Source organism: Pseudophryne corroboree, chromosome 5 (genome assembly GCF_028390025.1).
Source record: "Pseudophryne corroboree isolate aPseCor3 chromosome 5, aPseCor3.hap2, whole genome shotgun sequence".
Lineage (NCBI taxonomy): Eukaryota > Metazoa > Chordata > Amphibia > Anura > Myobatrachidae > Pseudophryne > Pseudophryne corroboree.
Genome location: NC_086448.1, coordinates 772,347,367 through 772,363,710, shown reverse-complemented (window position 1 = coordinate 772,363,710; position 16,344 = coordinate 772,347,367). Strand labels below are relative to the sequence as shown.

The window sequence follows — 16,344 nt, the reverse complement described above, 5'->3', positions numbered from 1 at the left end:
GGTGCCTTGAGGACCGTGTTTGAGAACCTCTGCCTGAATATACAGTACATATTAGGCTATACTTCCACCAAAATCTGAGATCTATACTCCCACCAAAATTTGAGATCTATACTCCCACCAAATCTGAGATCTATATTCCCACCAAATCTGAGATCTGTACTCTCACCAAATCTGAGATCTATACTCCCACCAAATCTGAGATCTATACTCCCACCAAATCTGAGATCTATACTCCCACCAAATCTGAGATCTGTACTCTCACCAAATCTGAGATGTATAGTCCCACCAAATCTGAGATCTATACTCCCACCAAATCTGAGATCTGTACTCTCACCAAATCTGAGATCTACACTCCCACCAAATCAATACTCCCACCAAAATCTGAGATCAATACTCCCACCAAATCTGAGATCTATACTCCCACCAAATCAATACTCCCACCAAAATCTGAGATCTATACTCCCACCAAATCTGAGATCTATACTCCCACCAAATCTGAGATCTGTACTCTCACCAAATCTGAGATCTATACTCCCACCAAATCAATACTCCCACCAAAATCTGAGATCTATACTCCCACCAAATCTGAGATCTATACTCCCACCAAAATCTGAGATCTATACTCCCACCAAATCTGAGATCTATACTCCCACCAAAATCTGAGATCTATACTCCCACCAAATCTGAGATTGATACTCCCACCAAATCAATACTCCCACCAAAAACTGAGATCTATACTCCCACCAAAATCTGAGATCAATACTCCCACCAAATCTGAGATCTATACTCCCACCAAATCAATACTCCCACCAAAATCTGAGATCTATACTCCCACCAAATCTGAGATCTATACTCCCACCAAATCTGAGATCTATACTCCCACTAAAATCTGAGATCTATACTCCAACCAAATCTGAGATCTATACTCCCACCAAAATCTGAGATCTATACTCCCACCAAATCTGAGATCTATACTCCCACCAAATCAATACTCCCACCAAAATCTGAGATCTATACTCCCACCAAAATCTGAGATTAATACTCCCACCAAATCTGAGATCTATACTCCCACCAAATCAATACTCCCACCAAAATCTGAGATCTATACTCCCAACAAAATCTGAGATCAATACTCCCACCAAATCTGAGATCTATACTCCCACCAAATCAATACTCCCACCAAAATCTGAGATCTATACTCCCACCAAATCTGAGATCTAAACTCCCACCAAATCTGAGATCTATACTCCCACCAAATCAATACTCCCACCAAAATCTGAGATCTATACTCCCACCAAAATCTGAGATCAATACTCCCACCAAATCTGAGATCTATACTCCCACCAAATCAATACTCCCACCAAAATCTGAGATCTATACTCCCACCAAATCTGAGATCTATACTCCCACCAAAATCTGAGATCTATACTCCCACCAAATCTGAGATCTATACTCCCACCAAATCTGAGATCTATACTCCCACCAAAATCTGAGATCTATACTCCCACCAAAATCTGAGATCAATACTCCCACCAAATCTGAGATCTATACTCTCACCAAATCAATACTCCCACCAAAATCTGAGATCTATACTCCCACCAAATCTGAGATCTATACTCCCACCAAATCAATACTCCCACCAAAATCTGAGATCTATACTCCCACCAAATCTGAGATCTATACTCCCACCAAAATCTGAGATCTATACTCCCACCAAAATGTGAGATGCTTTTTTTTGGGCTTGTGATAGACGTGCATATTAAACAGACGTACAGTGTTTAATCATTTTTTTTATTTGCGATTTAAGTTATTTTTACCAGCATTTTACAAACATAGTTACAAATGATCTGAGGCTGCAAACACACGGAGACAGAGCAAAGGGCATTCTGAAAAACACTAATGCATGAATCAAGCGCTGGTGGGTACTGTATGTATCCTAAAACATTATTTGCATTTCTGTAGCTACTAAATATTGGATAGTACTAGTGATTAAATGAGTAACACTCAGTTTTACTAGCTCACTATTGTCCAAATAGCAGATATTGCAGTTACATAGGGGCCTATTCATTGCTAGTGTCTGGTTGGTCCTGATGTATCCAACACACTACTGGTGCATCTTTAATGGGTGCAAGGTGTGCGGTACGCACGGGCCCCTGGGTCAAGGAGGGGCCACACCACACACCTTTCACCCATTTAATTATACTCACCTCTCCAGTCAGGTGGCACACCTTTACCAGTCCCTAGTGCTCTCCGTAGGTACTTCTAGCATGAAGTCCAACACAAATTGCAGGTACGACGGCACTCAGGTAATCCAGCAGATACAGCAGGTGTGTTACACCTGCAGTGTCTGCTGTATTGCCTGGGTGCAGCCTTATCTGTATATATACATATATATATATATATATATACACAATAATACAGTGCTGTAACAGGGCTGGATGGCGCACTGTGCCAGCCACAACCCGACTATGCCTCCTGCTTTACGGTGGAACAAAGGAGGCAGAGCCACCAGTGGTTCTAGGCACCCTGCTAGCCAAATGCAGAGACTGTGGGGCAGGTACGGTGCCGCCCACAGGCCCTGTGCTCTGTGCGTCAGCACTATATATATATATATATATATGTGCCGTCGTTGTGGAGTATATATACATATATATATATTGTTGAAACACTGACCGGCACTCCCACAGCTCCAAACAATTGCCCCGGTGCCCTCTGGGATAGTATAGCATAAATAGGAAGGCGATGAAGCAATCAGCGGCACAATAAATAACTGTATTGAAAAAATTCACAGCATGAAGCCCAACGTTTTGGGACTGGCACGTCCCTTTATCAAGTAAGTCTTCCTGATGACAATTTGACAAATAAATTGAAACGTTGAAGCGATAAGGACCATCGTCCGTTTATTTTTGAGACCAGCATGAGTGCCGCACCGTGGAATGGTTTTATATATATATATATATATATATATATATATATATATGTAGTCACATGATGATGTGCTGTTCACAATTAGGGATGTGTTTCTTGCACTTGGGGAAACTTCACAGTAAAAGGTGCTTCAGCAAATATATGGAACAAGATGGCAAGCAGCGATCTTCAAGCCTTTCTGCATTTCAGTCTATTCACTTGTGTTCAATTCATACAGAAGATATTTTCATAGCAAAACAAATGTTGGAACTATAGTACAGTGTTACAGAAAGGACTGAAGAACTGTGACAACATTCCCACAGCTATCTACTGATAGAGAATACACTGTGGGATATGTACTGTATAGAACTCTTACACAGACTCAACACTTTGTGTAGGGTTGTGTCTATGTTACCTTCGTGCTCAGGACCTGGAAGTGACATAACAAAAGGGCAGGAGAGAACTTCCGCCCTTACAGCGCCTAAATGTTTTCTTCGTTCTCCATTCGTTTGGGGGGGAAAAAAATTTCTATGCAGCATTGGACCCTCGCGGGCTCGCTTCGATCGCCACGCTTCGGGCTCGGTGTCTCGCGTCGCTCGCCACACTTTACTATTCCAAATAGATTGTGACATGGACCCAGGGGGTTATGGGAAAGGTCCTCTCCACGAAGGTAAACTATATTATTAATAATAAATATGATTATTTTATTCAGGCACATCAGTAAAAATACAGTACCTACCCGTATATATGTCAGTCATGGAAAGCACCCTGGAGTAGCCAATGCAAACATGTGGAGGCCATCTATATTTCACACAGTAACACCCAGTCAACATGATCAAACACAATCCCAGCAATATGAGGTAGCAATGCTAACCTCTGTACAACATAATACAAGCGTTATACAGGGCTAGGAAGTAACAATGCTAACCACAGTACACAGAGACAGATTAAGGGGGAGGGACAGGGGACACTGTATCCCAGACTACCCTGTATCCAGGCCCCCCAGCCAGAACACACTGACATCACTGGATCTCCCTCTTGTGCAGCATCAGAAGGAAGAACCAGGCAGCCAATATGCGAGCAGGTTAGTGTGTATTGCAGGCAGTGATATAGGAGTTATCAGGTTTTATGAGCTGCCGACAGATTCGCGGCCGGAGTAGAGACAAGAGTAAGTAGCAGGTTTTAACTGCCCCATGTCTCCACAATTCTTAATCCGGCCCTGGTTTGGAGGCAGCAATAGTAACTGCTGTGCCACATAATACATACAATGCACAGGGATAGGAGGCAGCAATGCTAACCACTGTGCCGCAAACATTATACAGGATTAGGAGGCATCATTGGCAAACACTGTTCCACATAATACAAATATTGCACAGGGAATATAATAATATAATTGATTTGATTTTTATAAGAATTTTTATTAAAGATATATACAGTATTACTATTTACTATGTAAACCGTTTATTAACCAATATAAATATGTATTGGTCTCTGTGCGATTTTGGCGCACAATGATGTCCCTCCCTGGATGAGAGCAGTTTGGAGGTATGCCCAACCGGCAACCCCATCTCTGTTCACCCTCTTCCCACTCTACCTTTGACCAACGCTTCACCAGAACTGTGGTCACTTCCTCTCAACGCCAAGATTTCTTCCACAGCATCCCCCTCATCTGGAGCTCAATCCCTCGCCAAGTCCGACTTCCTAAATGTCTCCTCAGCTTTAAACACTTCCTAAAAACACAACTTTTTACCAAAGTCCACCAGTCCTTCTCTTATCTCCTTATACATTCCCCCCAGTCCTCCACCTTGTCTGCTTCCCAGTTCACCTTTCAACTGTTCATACCCTTTAGAATAGAAACTCTCGGGAAGGGTCCTCCGCAACCTTGTTTTTCCCTTAGTCTTTTGTCTCCTTGTCCCCTGCAGCGACTCTGATACTATTTCCTCACCAATGCAATGGGTCATTGAGAGCTGCTGCCAGCTCTTGCCAGCTATAGCAAGTCGCCCTACTCTTGCCACCTCTACCCTTCATGTTGTGAGTTTACTGTCCTGCCTGCATTCCTACTATGGTTGGGATGGTTAGCTGTTGTGTTCTGTACTTAAGTTTTTATTGTTTTTTTTAGTCTACCAATATGAACAGTGCTGCATATACTTTTAGGCATCTAATAAATTAAGGATAAAAAGAGCAATAATTAAAAAAAATCTATAAAATATAACATGGAAAAATACTTCATATCAGGACGCTAGATGGCACGAGAACCTAGAAGGGAACATGTCTAAAAATAAAAATAAAAGAACATAATCTCATTTATATGTCTGGGTTACAGACTGGGTTAATGACAGTTTGAAGCTGATTGATTGGTTTGAACAACTTCTTCCCTCTATCTCTCTCCAAAACTTGACACACCTCCCCTATATGTGATCTAGCAGTTACTTGTCTTGCAGTTCCTTCCAGCTTCGATGGAAACCTGACTTCAAGCAGATTTCAACTTAATAGCAATTATTTATTATCAGTTTCTTTTATTGCGCAGTACATTCCATTGCGCTTTACAATTGAAAACAATGATAAAACAAAACTGGGTAATAACAATCAGTCATAGAGGCAGGAGGGCCCTGCTTGCAAGCTTACAATCTATGATTGCTCTTCACTCTACTCTGTTCAAATGTAAACTTTGGCAGAGGTGGTTGGCCACAGACAGAAGTCTCACTACAGCTGGCTCTCTGAAGATGGCAGTAGCTGAAGGATATGTAAGGGGTATATAGTCTAACTAAAGAGTGTATATATTGTAAGTGCATACAGATAGGATAAAGCTTCATTTGCTATTTTGTACTTTAACCCACAGAAAACGCACCTTTGACAATTAAGTTTACATAACAATGTTCATGCAGTGTAAATGTAATTTAATTCATGATGGCACGGCACTCAAGCCAATTCTGCTCTTATGCAACGCCATGTAGCTGCCTTGGCATGCAAGATTTCTTAAAAAGGGGCAAATGTTCGACTGAAAATGGCGATAGATTCAGAATGACATCTAGCTACCGAATTGTAAAAAAAAAAATGTTTTTGGTAGGTGCACAAGACGTTTAAATAATGAAATTAATTAAAATGGGCGAGGAGGATACAGTACGGCAAATGTGAAAGCTCTCCCAACTTACACATGGCCTTGATCTTAACACATTTTCAGGGGCGTTTTTAATGACTTCTTTTAATTTGGCACCTTCTGCTCATTATGAAAACATAACACACATGAAAAACCAAAGTATGTATACAAACCAAAATCCAGTACATAAATGGAAACCCCAAATAATTGGGTCTAAAATAAATTAAAGCTGATTAATGAGTTGGAAATCATTACACATTTAGGTGTGCTGCTTCAAATGAAATAAATGTGTATAAATGAGTACATAAATAAAAATTATTTTAAAAAGTGCTGACAGGACAATATAGAATACTGCGTAGGTGAAAATAACAGAAAAAAATAATAATAAAAAATAATAAATAAATAAATGAATATATATATATATATATATATATATATATATATATTAGTCATTTGCATGATGGTCAAGAAAGCAATACTACTTCCAATCATCCGAACTTATGATGGTGCTGGGAAATGGGCTATAGGTAAGCAGCAGCAACAAATGATTTTGTAACCCACGCAAAGTGACAACAACTCCATAAGGTCACAGAACAGAGACTGCATGGTACTGATCATCAGGTAAGCTTGTGCATATTCTTCTAGTAAAGAGATATTAATCCAGTAAAGAGGTAGAAGTTTATATTTTCCAATATAGCATTAACTGAAAACAGCTCATGTTACAGTACAAATGATTTACAACCATGAGCCCTAATGAAAGCCTTAAAATAGTATATACACTATCATAAGTGCTTCAATGAGGATATTCACCTTTATGAAACAAGTACTTAGTGTTGCAACATAAGCAGGACTAGCTCCAGTTCTGTTCCAACGATTTACTGTACATAGTATAACATGCCTTGTTTATCTCTTACACTAATCATTTGCAAAACCAATAAATAAATAAATAAACAAACAAACAAATCAATAATTGCAATCTATACATCTATAGCTATCTATCTATATCTATCTATCTATCTATATATACTGTATATACACACACATGCAAATACATATACATGTGTATAAAAGTGTGACATTGATTGGAAAATAAAATCAATATATATTATATATATATATATATATATATATATATATATACATACATACACACACACACACACACACACGTGTGTGTATAACTTTCAAAATAATTTTTTACACATTTCCCGCAAATTTGGATAATGTAAAACCACGTATTTTGCAGTCAAGAATACCCCACAGATGGTTTTCTTGTTCTTCTCCTTGCCAACATTCTGTAACTACCATAACTGCCAGACTGTGCTGCATTTAAATGGATATTGTCATAACTATAAGTCCATCTCTGACCACAGTAAAAATGTACTATATGACTATCTGCTCCCCAGCATGCTCATAGTATTGGCTGAATACTAGTTTTCATCACAATCCAGGTTTCTGTAGCTTAAACTATCATAAAACCACTGGGAAAAGGATTAAAATATTTTGACCTTTTGACGGATAGAAATATGCAAAATAGGCGAGAGGATCAAGGATACGATAAAATAAAGTATAATGTACTGATTGGAACAATAATATATGTAACAGTTTATGGAAATCATTAGTATGCAATGGGTTAATAAAAATGAATTCCAATTTTTTTTTTTTTTTTTTTGCTTTGACAGTACACCCCAAAAAATTTTTTGGAGAGGCAATATATAACATCTATTTTAAATAATAAAAATATATAATTAAATTATGATCGTTGGCCAATTCTGACATAAAGTCTTAAGCTATGAGCAACACCTTAAAAAAACAAACATTAAAAATGTTTGAGGGAACAATTAATAATTAATTGGTAATATTGAAATATATTAACAAAAAAATACTTTAATTAATTCTGTGTTCCATAACAAAAATCTCTTAAACCTCCCTTCACGATTATATCATTACTAAAAATATTCTGATGGAAATATAGAATCCGCCTTTTTGGCAAGTTTCCGCGTGTTAATATTTAAATCGTCCCTAGCCCTTGCGATTGGAGTTCAGTTTCTATTTTCAAACAAAAAAACTAAATCAATGCAGTTACAGTTCACACTAGATCCCTAAACAGTTCCCACTCTCCATGAAGAGATTAGATAAACTTTCTTTAACCCAAGAGATGAAGTTGCCATGACGATCCCAGACTCCACTTTCTGTATTGATATTTTGCTGATGTAACAACAAATACAACTAGATCTTAGCACTGATAACGGTGATTAATTAATACGAATATTGATCCATACAAGCAAGAGACAAGGCTATTAACTTAAAGCCTGAAAAGTCAATTGTTACCTGTGGCAGAGATACTAACAGCCGATTCTAAAAGACAATAAACAAATGTGTTATCTTTTATGCTAATACCTTGTTAAAGAATGCACAGGATTTTCATATTTATACCCTTTAAAGTCAACAAACGGCTTAATGCAAAAACTACAATTATTTTTTTTAAATGTATTAAAAAATGTAAATACACTTTACACATTTTTTTTCGTTGTGTACTTGAATAGTATATTTAGTTTTCAAGTGTAAAGGTAAATCCTAATCACATTGAAAATGTGTAATATTGGAGAGAAAAACATACTCGCTGAAATAAAAATTATTGATAGACCATTAGCAAGTAATATTAATAAATGTATTATTTATTTATTAAAAATAATCTCCTGCAGTGCTATACAGAATACAAGATACATCCATGAAATTATAACAATTACACACCTTTTACATTTACATAAATATGTGACGATAAGAATGGGAAGCCTGCCGAAAGAGCTTACAATCTAAACGAAAACAACTAGAAATGAGAAGTGGACGGTGAGAGTGTGTATGGTAATTCAGATCATGGTTCAAGAAGTTATTATAGAAGAGTAGCAATAATAATTATAGTAATACTTATAGTAATAATAATAATAATAATAATAGATATGGAAATATAGTTTCCACTACCTGCCATTCCATAGCATCTACTGCAAATGTGCTTCTAGTACAACTTTACCATAGCTGAGAACATTCAACATCCCTAATGATCTACTCCGACTATGATCTTCCAGTTGTATGCACTTCACAAATTGGAACATTACTCAAAATTAACTTTATTAAAACAAAACAAAAATATTCAGTTAGTTGTATAAAATGCACAATACGCTAAATATTTCAATGTTTTGGTTTTTGTTATATATCTTTGTGATTAAGTTTCCACCCAAAATATTTTAAGCTCATCCAACATAAGACCAGTGATTGTCAATATAATCAGCCCCTCAAGCATGGCTGCTGCAGGAATTCTGGGGAGGAGACTAGGATTACATTTTATTCTAGGAGGCAGATGATCAAAAAACTGACAGCACCACCACAGTGACATCCAATAGTTAGGGCCTTTTGAGATATAATTTTTATTTTTTTTAAATAATCTTAAATTTATGTTTCATGTAGTAGATTATAATAACAGAAATGTATCTAATTCCTATCAAGTGAAGTATAAATTGATACCATAACACCTACATATTGCTATTGAATAAATATGTCTATGTCCAGTAATGTTAAAATGATTTCCCTGCTTTATTGTTATCTTATTTTTGTATTTTGTAAAATAGAGATAAACAGTGTGGGCAGGTCAGCACATTTTCATTGGAAAAAAAATTATATTTAAATATGAATCCCTAGAACTTTTCATCTAAATGTCCACAAAAAAAATAATGGGAACAGTTGGGGAGAAAAATGCAGAGAAATTATCAGTGCCTTTGATAATCCCCAGAAATAGGGCAACCTTCCAATTTGGGGCGCCAAGTTGTCACGTTGTTATAGCAGAATTCTGTACTGTGCGGCCTTATGCAACAATACACAGTGAATCATATTAATTAAACATAAAATTAATCTTTACCCTGGATTTTAGTTTTCAACTTTTTCTTTCAATTATACTGAGGATTTGTGGTCTACAGGATAATATTCCTTACCACGAAAAATATATATGTCATAAAAACTGCAATTGCTTTTATAGCCTTTAATATAGTGCAGAATAGGATCTCCTAAAATCAGCTGAATTATGTCTTATAATCAAGGAACACGCAGAACACATTTGCTATGAACAGGCAGATTTACACATTTCCTAACACAAAGACTTTTTTTGTGGCATCTATTCAACAGATTCTATTCAATTATCATATTGCTTGTAAAGGGTCCAACCTTATTTTTAAATCAAATTGTGCAGAGGTGTACAGTTGGCTGTTCTGCTTCCATGCCATGCAGATGCTTGATTTAATTTGTGTCATCGCAGGTGTTTGCCACCTTAGCACTACCAGATGTGATGGGTTACATCTTACAAAAGTGTCTGAATATGAGGGAGGTATCAGACATGACAACACAAGGAACACCACAATTTGGGTAAAAAAAAAATGCAACGTTTTAGAGCTTTTAAAGACTACACAATTGCTAAGACACAATACACCTTTACCAATAAATAAGCATATTCCAGATATTTTGGACAGAAACAGCTAATAATACATTTTAAGATATATTGATATTTTGTATTATGCGCAGTAAATAATACATATGAAAAATATGTAAGTACCACAAATGTAAAAATGCATATATAAATATGGTTCTATTTATGTATAAATGATATATTAAATAGAGAGATAATATGTATGCGCACACACACATATATGATATATATACGTACGATACTCATGGATTAAGGGCAAGTAAATAACAGGAAGAGCTGGCAAGTAACATTCACACACTGTACAGCAATACAGTTAATGATGAGTCAATTAGAATACTCTCAAATTACATTATCAAAGGACACTATTATTAACAACACAAATGGAGCTATGGGAAAACTACACAACGGTCATCAAACTGTGAGTAAACTAAGTGACATCATTTGACGCACATAAAAATATTAAATAAGAAGAAAACCAGATGGCAAGAATAACAAAGGGTTACTCAAATTTATTTAATTGCTGTATACTCATATTCATTTATTCAGTATTTAAGAAGAAATATTTACAGGGTGATTGCCAAGTCATACGATTTAAAAAATAAGATGAAATAATTATTCTGTTTCGCAGAGTTTTTTTTTCTTTCTAAAATCTATTTAATACAAAATTTAACGTGCAATAAGCAGCGAATCATTATCTTGGTGCCGAATGCTTATTTTAAAGCTTTTGAATGATGTGACACATGGCTGCAGAATTCTGTTTGCCAACAAACAAAAACTATGTCTTTAGGCTCCTCCCACTATTCATGGAACCTCTTCACTGCCTTAGTAAATGTCTACTACCTAGGAGTTTGGAGACAATACATAGTACTGTACAGGAAAGTGGTCACTAGAAGTCCCACGTCTGCTGAAAAATAAATAAAAAACTGCCACTTCTATCATAAATTTCACACTAAAATTACAGAGCGAAGGACAATCTGGGCAATTTATTGGCATATTGGCAGCGGGTGATAAGGCTAAAAACAACAACAGCTAGCAGCTGGCGGAGGGAGATGGGCTGATAACATTGATAGTGCTTCCACACAAAACACCTCGTTTCCTATCACTGCTTTTTATCAACCTCATATTACAATAATAGCTCATGAGAGACGTTTTATTTTTCTGGACTGGGAGGGAGCCCTCTACCAGAGGCTTGTAATAAAATAAACTGCAAAAAAAAAAATTATATATATAATAAAATCTGAATTTTTGTGACAAAACATGGGGGTAAAATACATAATTTATCACTGCATTATCAGGATATCCAGGCAGCCTAATCAAGGAGCACTGAGTGACTATTTTTTGCCTTATCATCCAAAGTGGTGGAAACGGAGAAGGAATTATCAGGCTTCTGCAGATTGCTGGGCTGGAATTTTAATGGTAATAATCGGGTTTCTGATGGTATATCTTCCCAGTTTATCTTTCCCATTATCTCCCCTTATCTGGCCAGTCATCAGAGCAAATTAATGGTGCTCTTTCAGCTTCGCCTTTTTATCACTGCCCAGAGAGGACCCAAGGGGAAAGAATAAGCAAAATATTAAAATACTGCATAAATCACAATTTTAGATAGCTGAGAAAGAATGCAGTATGAGGGAAAAAAACTCTTCCCAACAACCTTTTTGTCCTTTAAAAACGACTGTCTCTGGAGTTTCCTGGCACAAACTGACTTTTGTTTTGCTGGGTTAGGTGTAAGCACCAGTAATGGGTCTACCTGCAGCGACCGTTTACACTGTGTAAGTTACACATGCATGCAGTATTGCAAGGGGCCACTGCGATTTTACCATCATGACATCTGTCCAGTTCACAGGAATACTTTTAATTGCGGTTAATATTGTCCATTGTTTCAAAAGAATGCTTACAGTACATCCATATATAAGGTAGCGAATGCTGTACGATAACAAAAATAAAAAAATACAAAAACAATTGATATGTAGATGATATACAGAGAGATATAGAATGTAAACACACATACATGTAAGTCTATATCTATATTTATCTGCCTATACATCTATGTTATATATATATATATATATATATATATATACAGTACACACACACAATATTTAATACATGCATATAAACAATGCATGTTTGCTATATAGTTAGCAATACAATTGTTTAGGGTGTCCCTTAATCACAGAGGCCTTGTAAAACTTGCAATAGTTGATCACACTTTAATATAATGAGTACGTTAAGAGAGTTTGAGAGACCTCAATGCTGCACAGCCATTAATCTAGATATAAAATACCGTACACATGGCCATAATTACAGTATGCACATTGTATCTAATCTCTTTTAATTATGAATGCATTTAAACATTACATACCCCAGAATATATGAAGTCTATAAAATGACAAAAAAATTAAATAAAAAGACACTACTAGGAGTAAAACATATAGGATATACTATACGTAGCTATAATCCTATTTTGATCAATAATACTAACGATACGTACGCAAACAATGAGTTGAGTCTATCAACGTTAACAGTTCAACAGTTCTGACATAAAATAGACTGCCTGGTTAACTACACCATATGCGTTTTCCAATTAACAGGCACACTTTTATCTCCAATCATTAGTTGAATGCAAAACAAAATAAATAAAATGAATAAATTAATTAATTGAGGCGATAACAAAGTTCACAGCAGGCCAATCAGATGGTGTGTGTTCCAGTAACCAATTAATGCTAATAATTTATTAACAATCAACTCCCTAGCCTTACAGTGAAATGGCAAGATGGCATAATTAATAGCCACATGCATGCATTGCAAACAATTATGTACATACTGTACCCAAAAATAGAAGGATAATGTATAACAACAAACAAACAAATAGTTTTTGTTTTCAAACTTTTAAAGATGTGATAAGAAGACAAAATCTAATAACAAAATAATACACTATTAGGGTTAAAATGACATAAAACTTTTCTAAAATATTAATGTCTTACATGTTTTGAAAAATAATTGCAGACATATGAACTCACAAAAAGGTGGAACTGAAAAAAAAGGATAATCCTTGTAGCAACATATATGCCTATCTGTAAGATGTACATTGCTTAAATAAGTGCATTAGAGAGTCCATAAAAGTCATCACAATTTAGCTATACTGGTGCAATTAGAGTAATGAAAAATCAATAAAAAAATTGCTATGAAGCCCTATAGTGTGACATGAGGATTAGGTGAATGCAGGACTGAGCTGATGAAGATGCAGAGTTACAGTGCTGGGAATTGTGTCTAATGAATGCTCTAATGCTTGAGGTCAGAATAAGTAGGGTAAACAATAACCTTGCAGTATATAATACTATGCAGAATGGGGGGGGGGGGGGGGGGGGGGGAGAGGGAATAAAGTTTAAAAAAGGTATGATATGAGCGGGGAAACTCCCCCGGTATACCATACACACATACCTAAAAATAACAGCAAGTACAAAAATATGTGATGTGCAAAAGTAATAGGTGTGAGTAATGTAACAATACCACTTCATATGCAAACAAAACAAAAAAGTGAATAAAATTACTCCAAACGCAGATACTAAATAAATAAACTTTGGTCAAAGTTGTTTTCATTCAAGTGTCACTCCCATAGAGGGGTAACCGCAGGGCGTGCATCTAGGCCGAACACAATCACTTCTGAGAGTTACAAGTCAGCTGAGATACAAATGTATCAATTAGGACATGACCTCTTTCCCTGCACACTTATAGGTGACAGCTGAGGCCAGACAGAGATTGTGAGTGCATAATACTGCCCTATACACATAATAGTGCCCTATGCATATATTACTGTCCTATGCATATTATACTGTCCTATGCACATAATAATGTCCTATGCATATTATACTGTCTTATGCATATAATACTGTCCTATGTATATAATACTGTCCTATGCACATAATACTGTCCTATGCACATATTACTGTCCTATGCATATATTACTGTCCTATGCATATAATACTGTCCTATGCACATAATACTGTCCTAGGCATATAATACTGTCCTAGGCATACAATACTGTTCTATGCATACAGTACTTCCATATGCACACTATACTGTCCTATGCATACAATACTGCCATATGCACATCATACTGTCCTATGCATACAGTACTTCCATATGCACACTATACTGTCCTATGCAGACAGTACTGCCATATGCACATCATACTGTCCTATGCATACAGTACTTCCATATGCACACTATACTGTCCTATGCATACAGTACTTCCATATGCACACTATACTGTCCTATGCATACAGTACTGCCATATGCACACTATACTGTCCTATGCATACAGTACTGCCATATGCACATCATACTGTCCTATGCATACAGTACTGCCATATGCACACTATACTGTCCTATGCATACAGTACTTCCATATGCACACTATACTGTCCTATGCATACAGTACTTCCATATGCACATCATACTGTCCTATGCATACAGTACTTCCATATGCACACTATACTGTTCTATGCATACAGTACTGCCATATGCACACTATACTGTCCTATGCATACAGTACTTCCATATGCACACTATACTGTCCTATGCATACAGTACTTCCATATGCACACTATACTGTCCTATGCATACAGTACTTCCATATGCACACTATACTGTCCTATGCATACAGTACTGCCATATGCACATCATACTGTCCTATGCATACTGTACCTGCAGCCGGACACACATGACTACAGAGTACAGTACTGTTCATACTATCAGTCTCTGCTTGCCATTTAACTTCTCTCTAGCTCCACACACTCGCATTCCCTTATTTGCCCACGCCACGGAGGGGAACTCACGTTTAATTTGTCGGGGTTTGCTCTGCTTCCTCCGGGACATGCTGCTTTACTTCCTCCAGGTACCCGAGTGACAGATCAATCGCTTTGTTTCATAGAAGAGGCGATCGATGTCTTGTGATTGAAAGTCAGAGGATGTGATGAATACACGGGTGGCGTGGAAAGGGAGAAAGGAGAGGGGAGTAGAGTGACTGGATGTGAGGAGTGCAGATTACACTAGACAGAAGGGACAGTGAGGAGCAAAGGGATGAGAGAGTGCAGAGAGAGAGAGAGAGAGAGAGAGAGAGAGAGAGAGAGAGAGAGAGAGAGAGAGAGAGAGAGCTAGAACTGGGAGAGGAGGGAGTGCAGCAGGGATGAAAGGAGTGCAGAGAGAGGGAGAGGTAGAGAGAGAGAGAGAGAGAGAGTGTGGAAGAGAGAGAGAGAGGGGGACAGCAAGAGGGGGACAGCAAGAGGTGGGAGGGGGGGTCCACTCATGGAGTCCCAGGGTGGGTGCTGCTGCTACTGCTTCTGCCCATAATGTTCACATTCACTCTCTCTGACTGATTGCTGAATGGGGAGGAAAGGAGAGGTGGAGCAAAATGCACTTTTCCAGGAGGAGGGGAGTGAGATAAGAAATTAGCAGAGAGGAAAAGCCCTTTACAAACTGTCACTAAAAGAAGCAGAGAGAGAGAGAGAGAGAGAGAGAGAGAGAGAGAGAGAGAGAGAATGCTCCCAGGGCTGCACGTTTTGCTCAATGCCTTCTGCAGGGTGAATGGAACCTCCTGCACCTCATTTCGTTTTGGGGGTCTTCAGTTGCTCCTGCCTGAAGTCAGAGGGGGCAGAGCGTAAAAAGTTGGTAGAAATTTCTCATTACAGCATATTTCCTCCTGCTGTGGAACACACAGATCCTATCTCTCTGGGAGGCTAAAGCTCCATCTAGATGCTGCAGCTCAGTCCACCTGCTTCTGCAATAGGTACAGGGAAATACATCTGATAATGTATATAATAATTACATAGTTGCCAGCATTTGAATGGAATTTCCAAGGACACTG

General features: G+C 37.3%; 1 protein-coding gene across 1 annotated transcript in view; it reads right to left on the bottom strand.

Annotated features, from left to right (window-relative positions):
• ZFPM2 (zinc finger protein, FOG family member 2) overlaps window positions 1-15,917 on the bottom strand; it is a 540,421-nt gene extending 524,504 nt beyond the window's left edge. Inside the window, exon 1 of the mRNA XM_063924309.1 lies at window positions 15,317-15,917. Within this exon, the coding sequence (XP_063780379.1) occupies window positions 15,317-15,356 (40 nt within the window). The 5' untranslated portion in view covers window positions 15,357-15,917. The remainder of the gene's footprint in view (window positions 1-15,316) is intronic.
• Window positions 15,918-16,344: the final 427 nt, after the last annotated feature.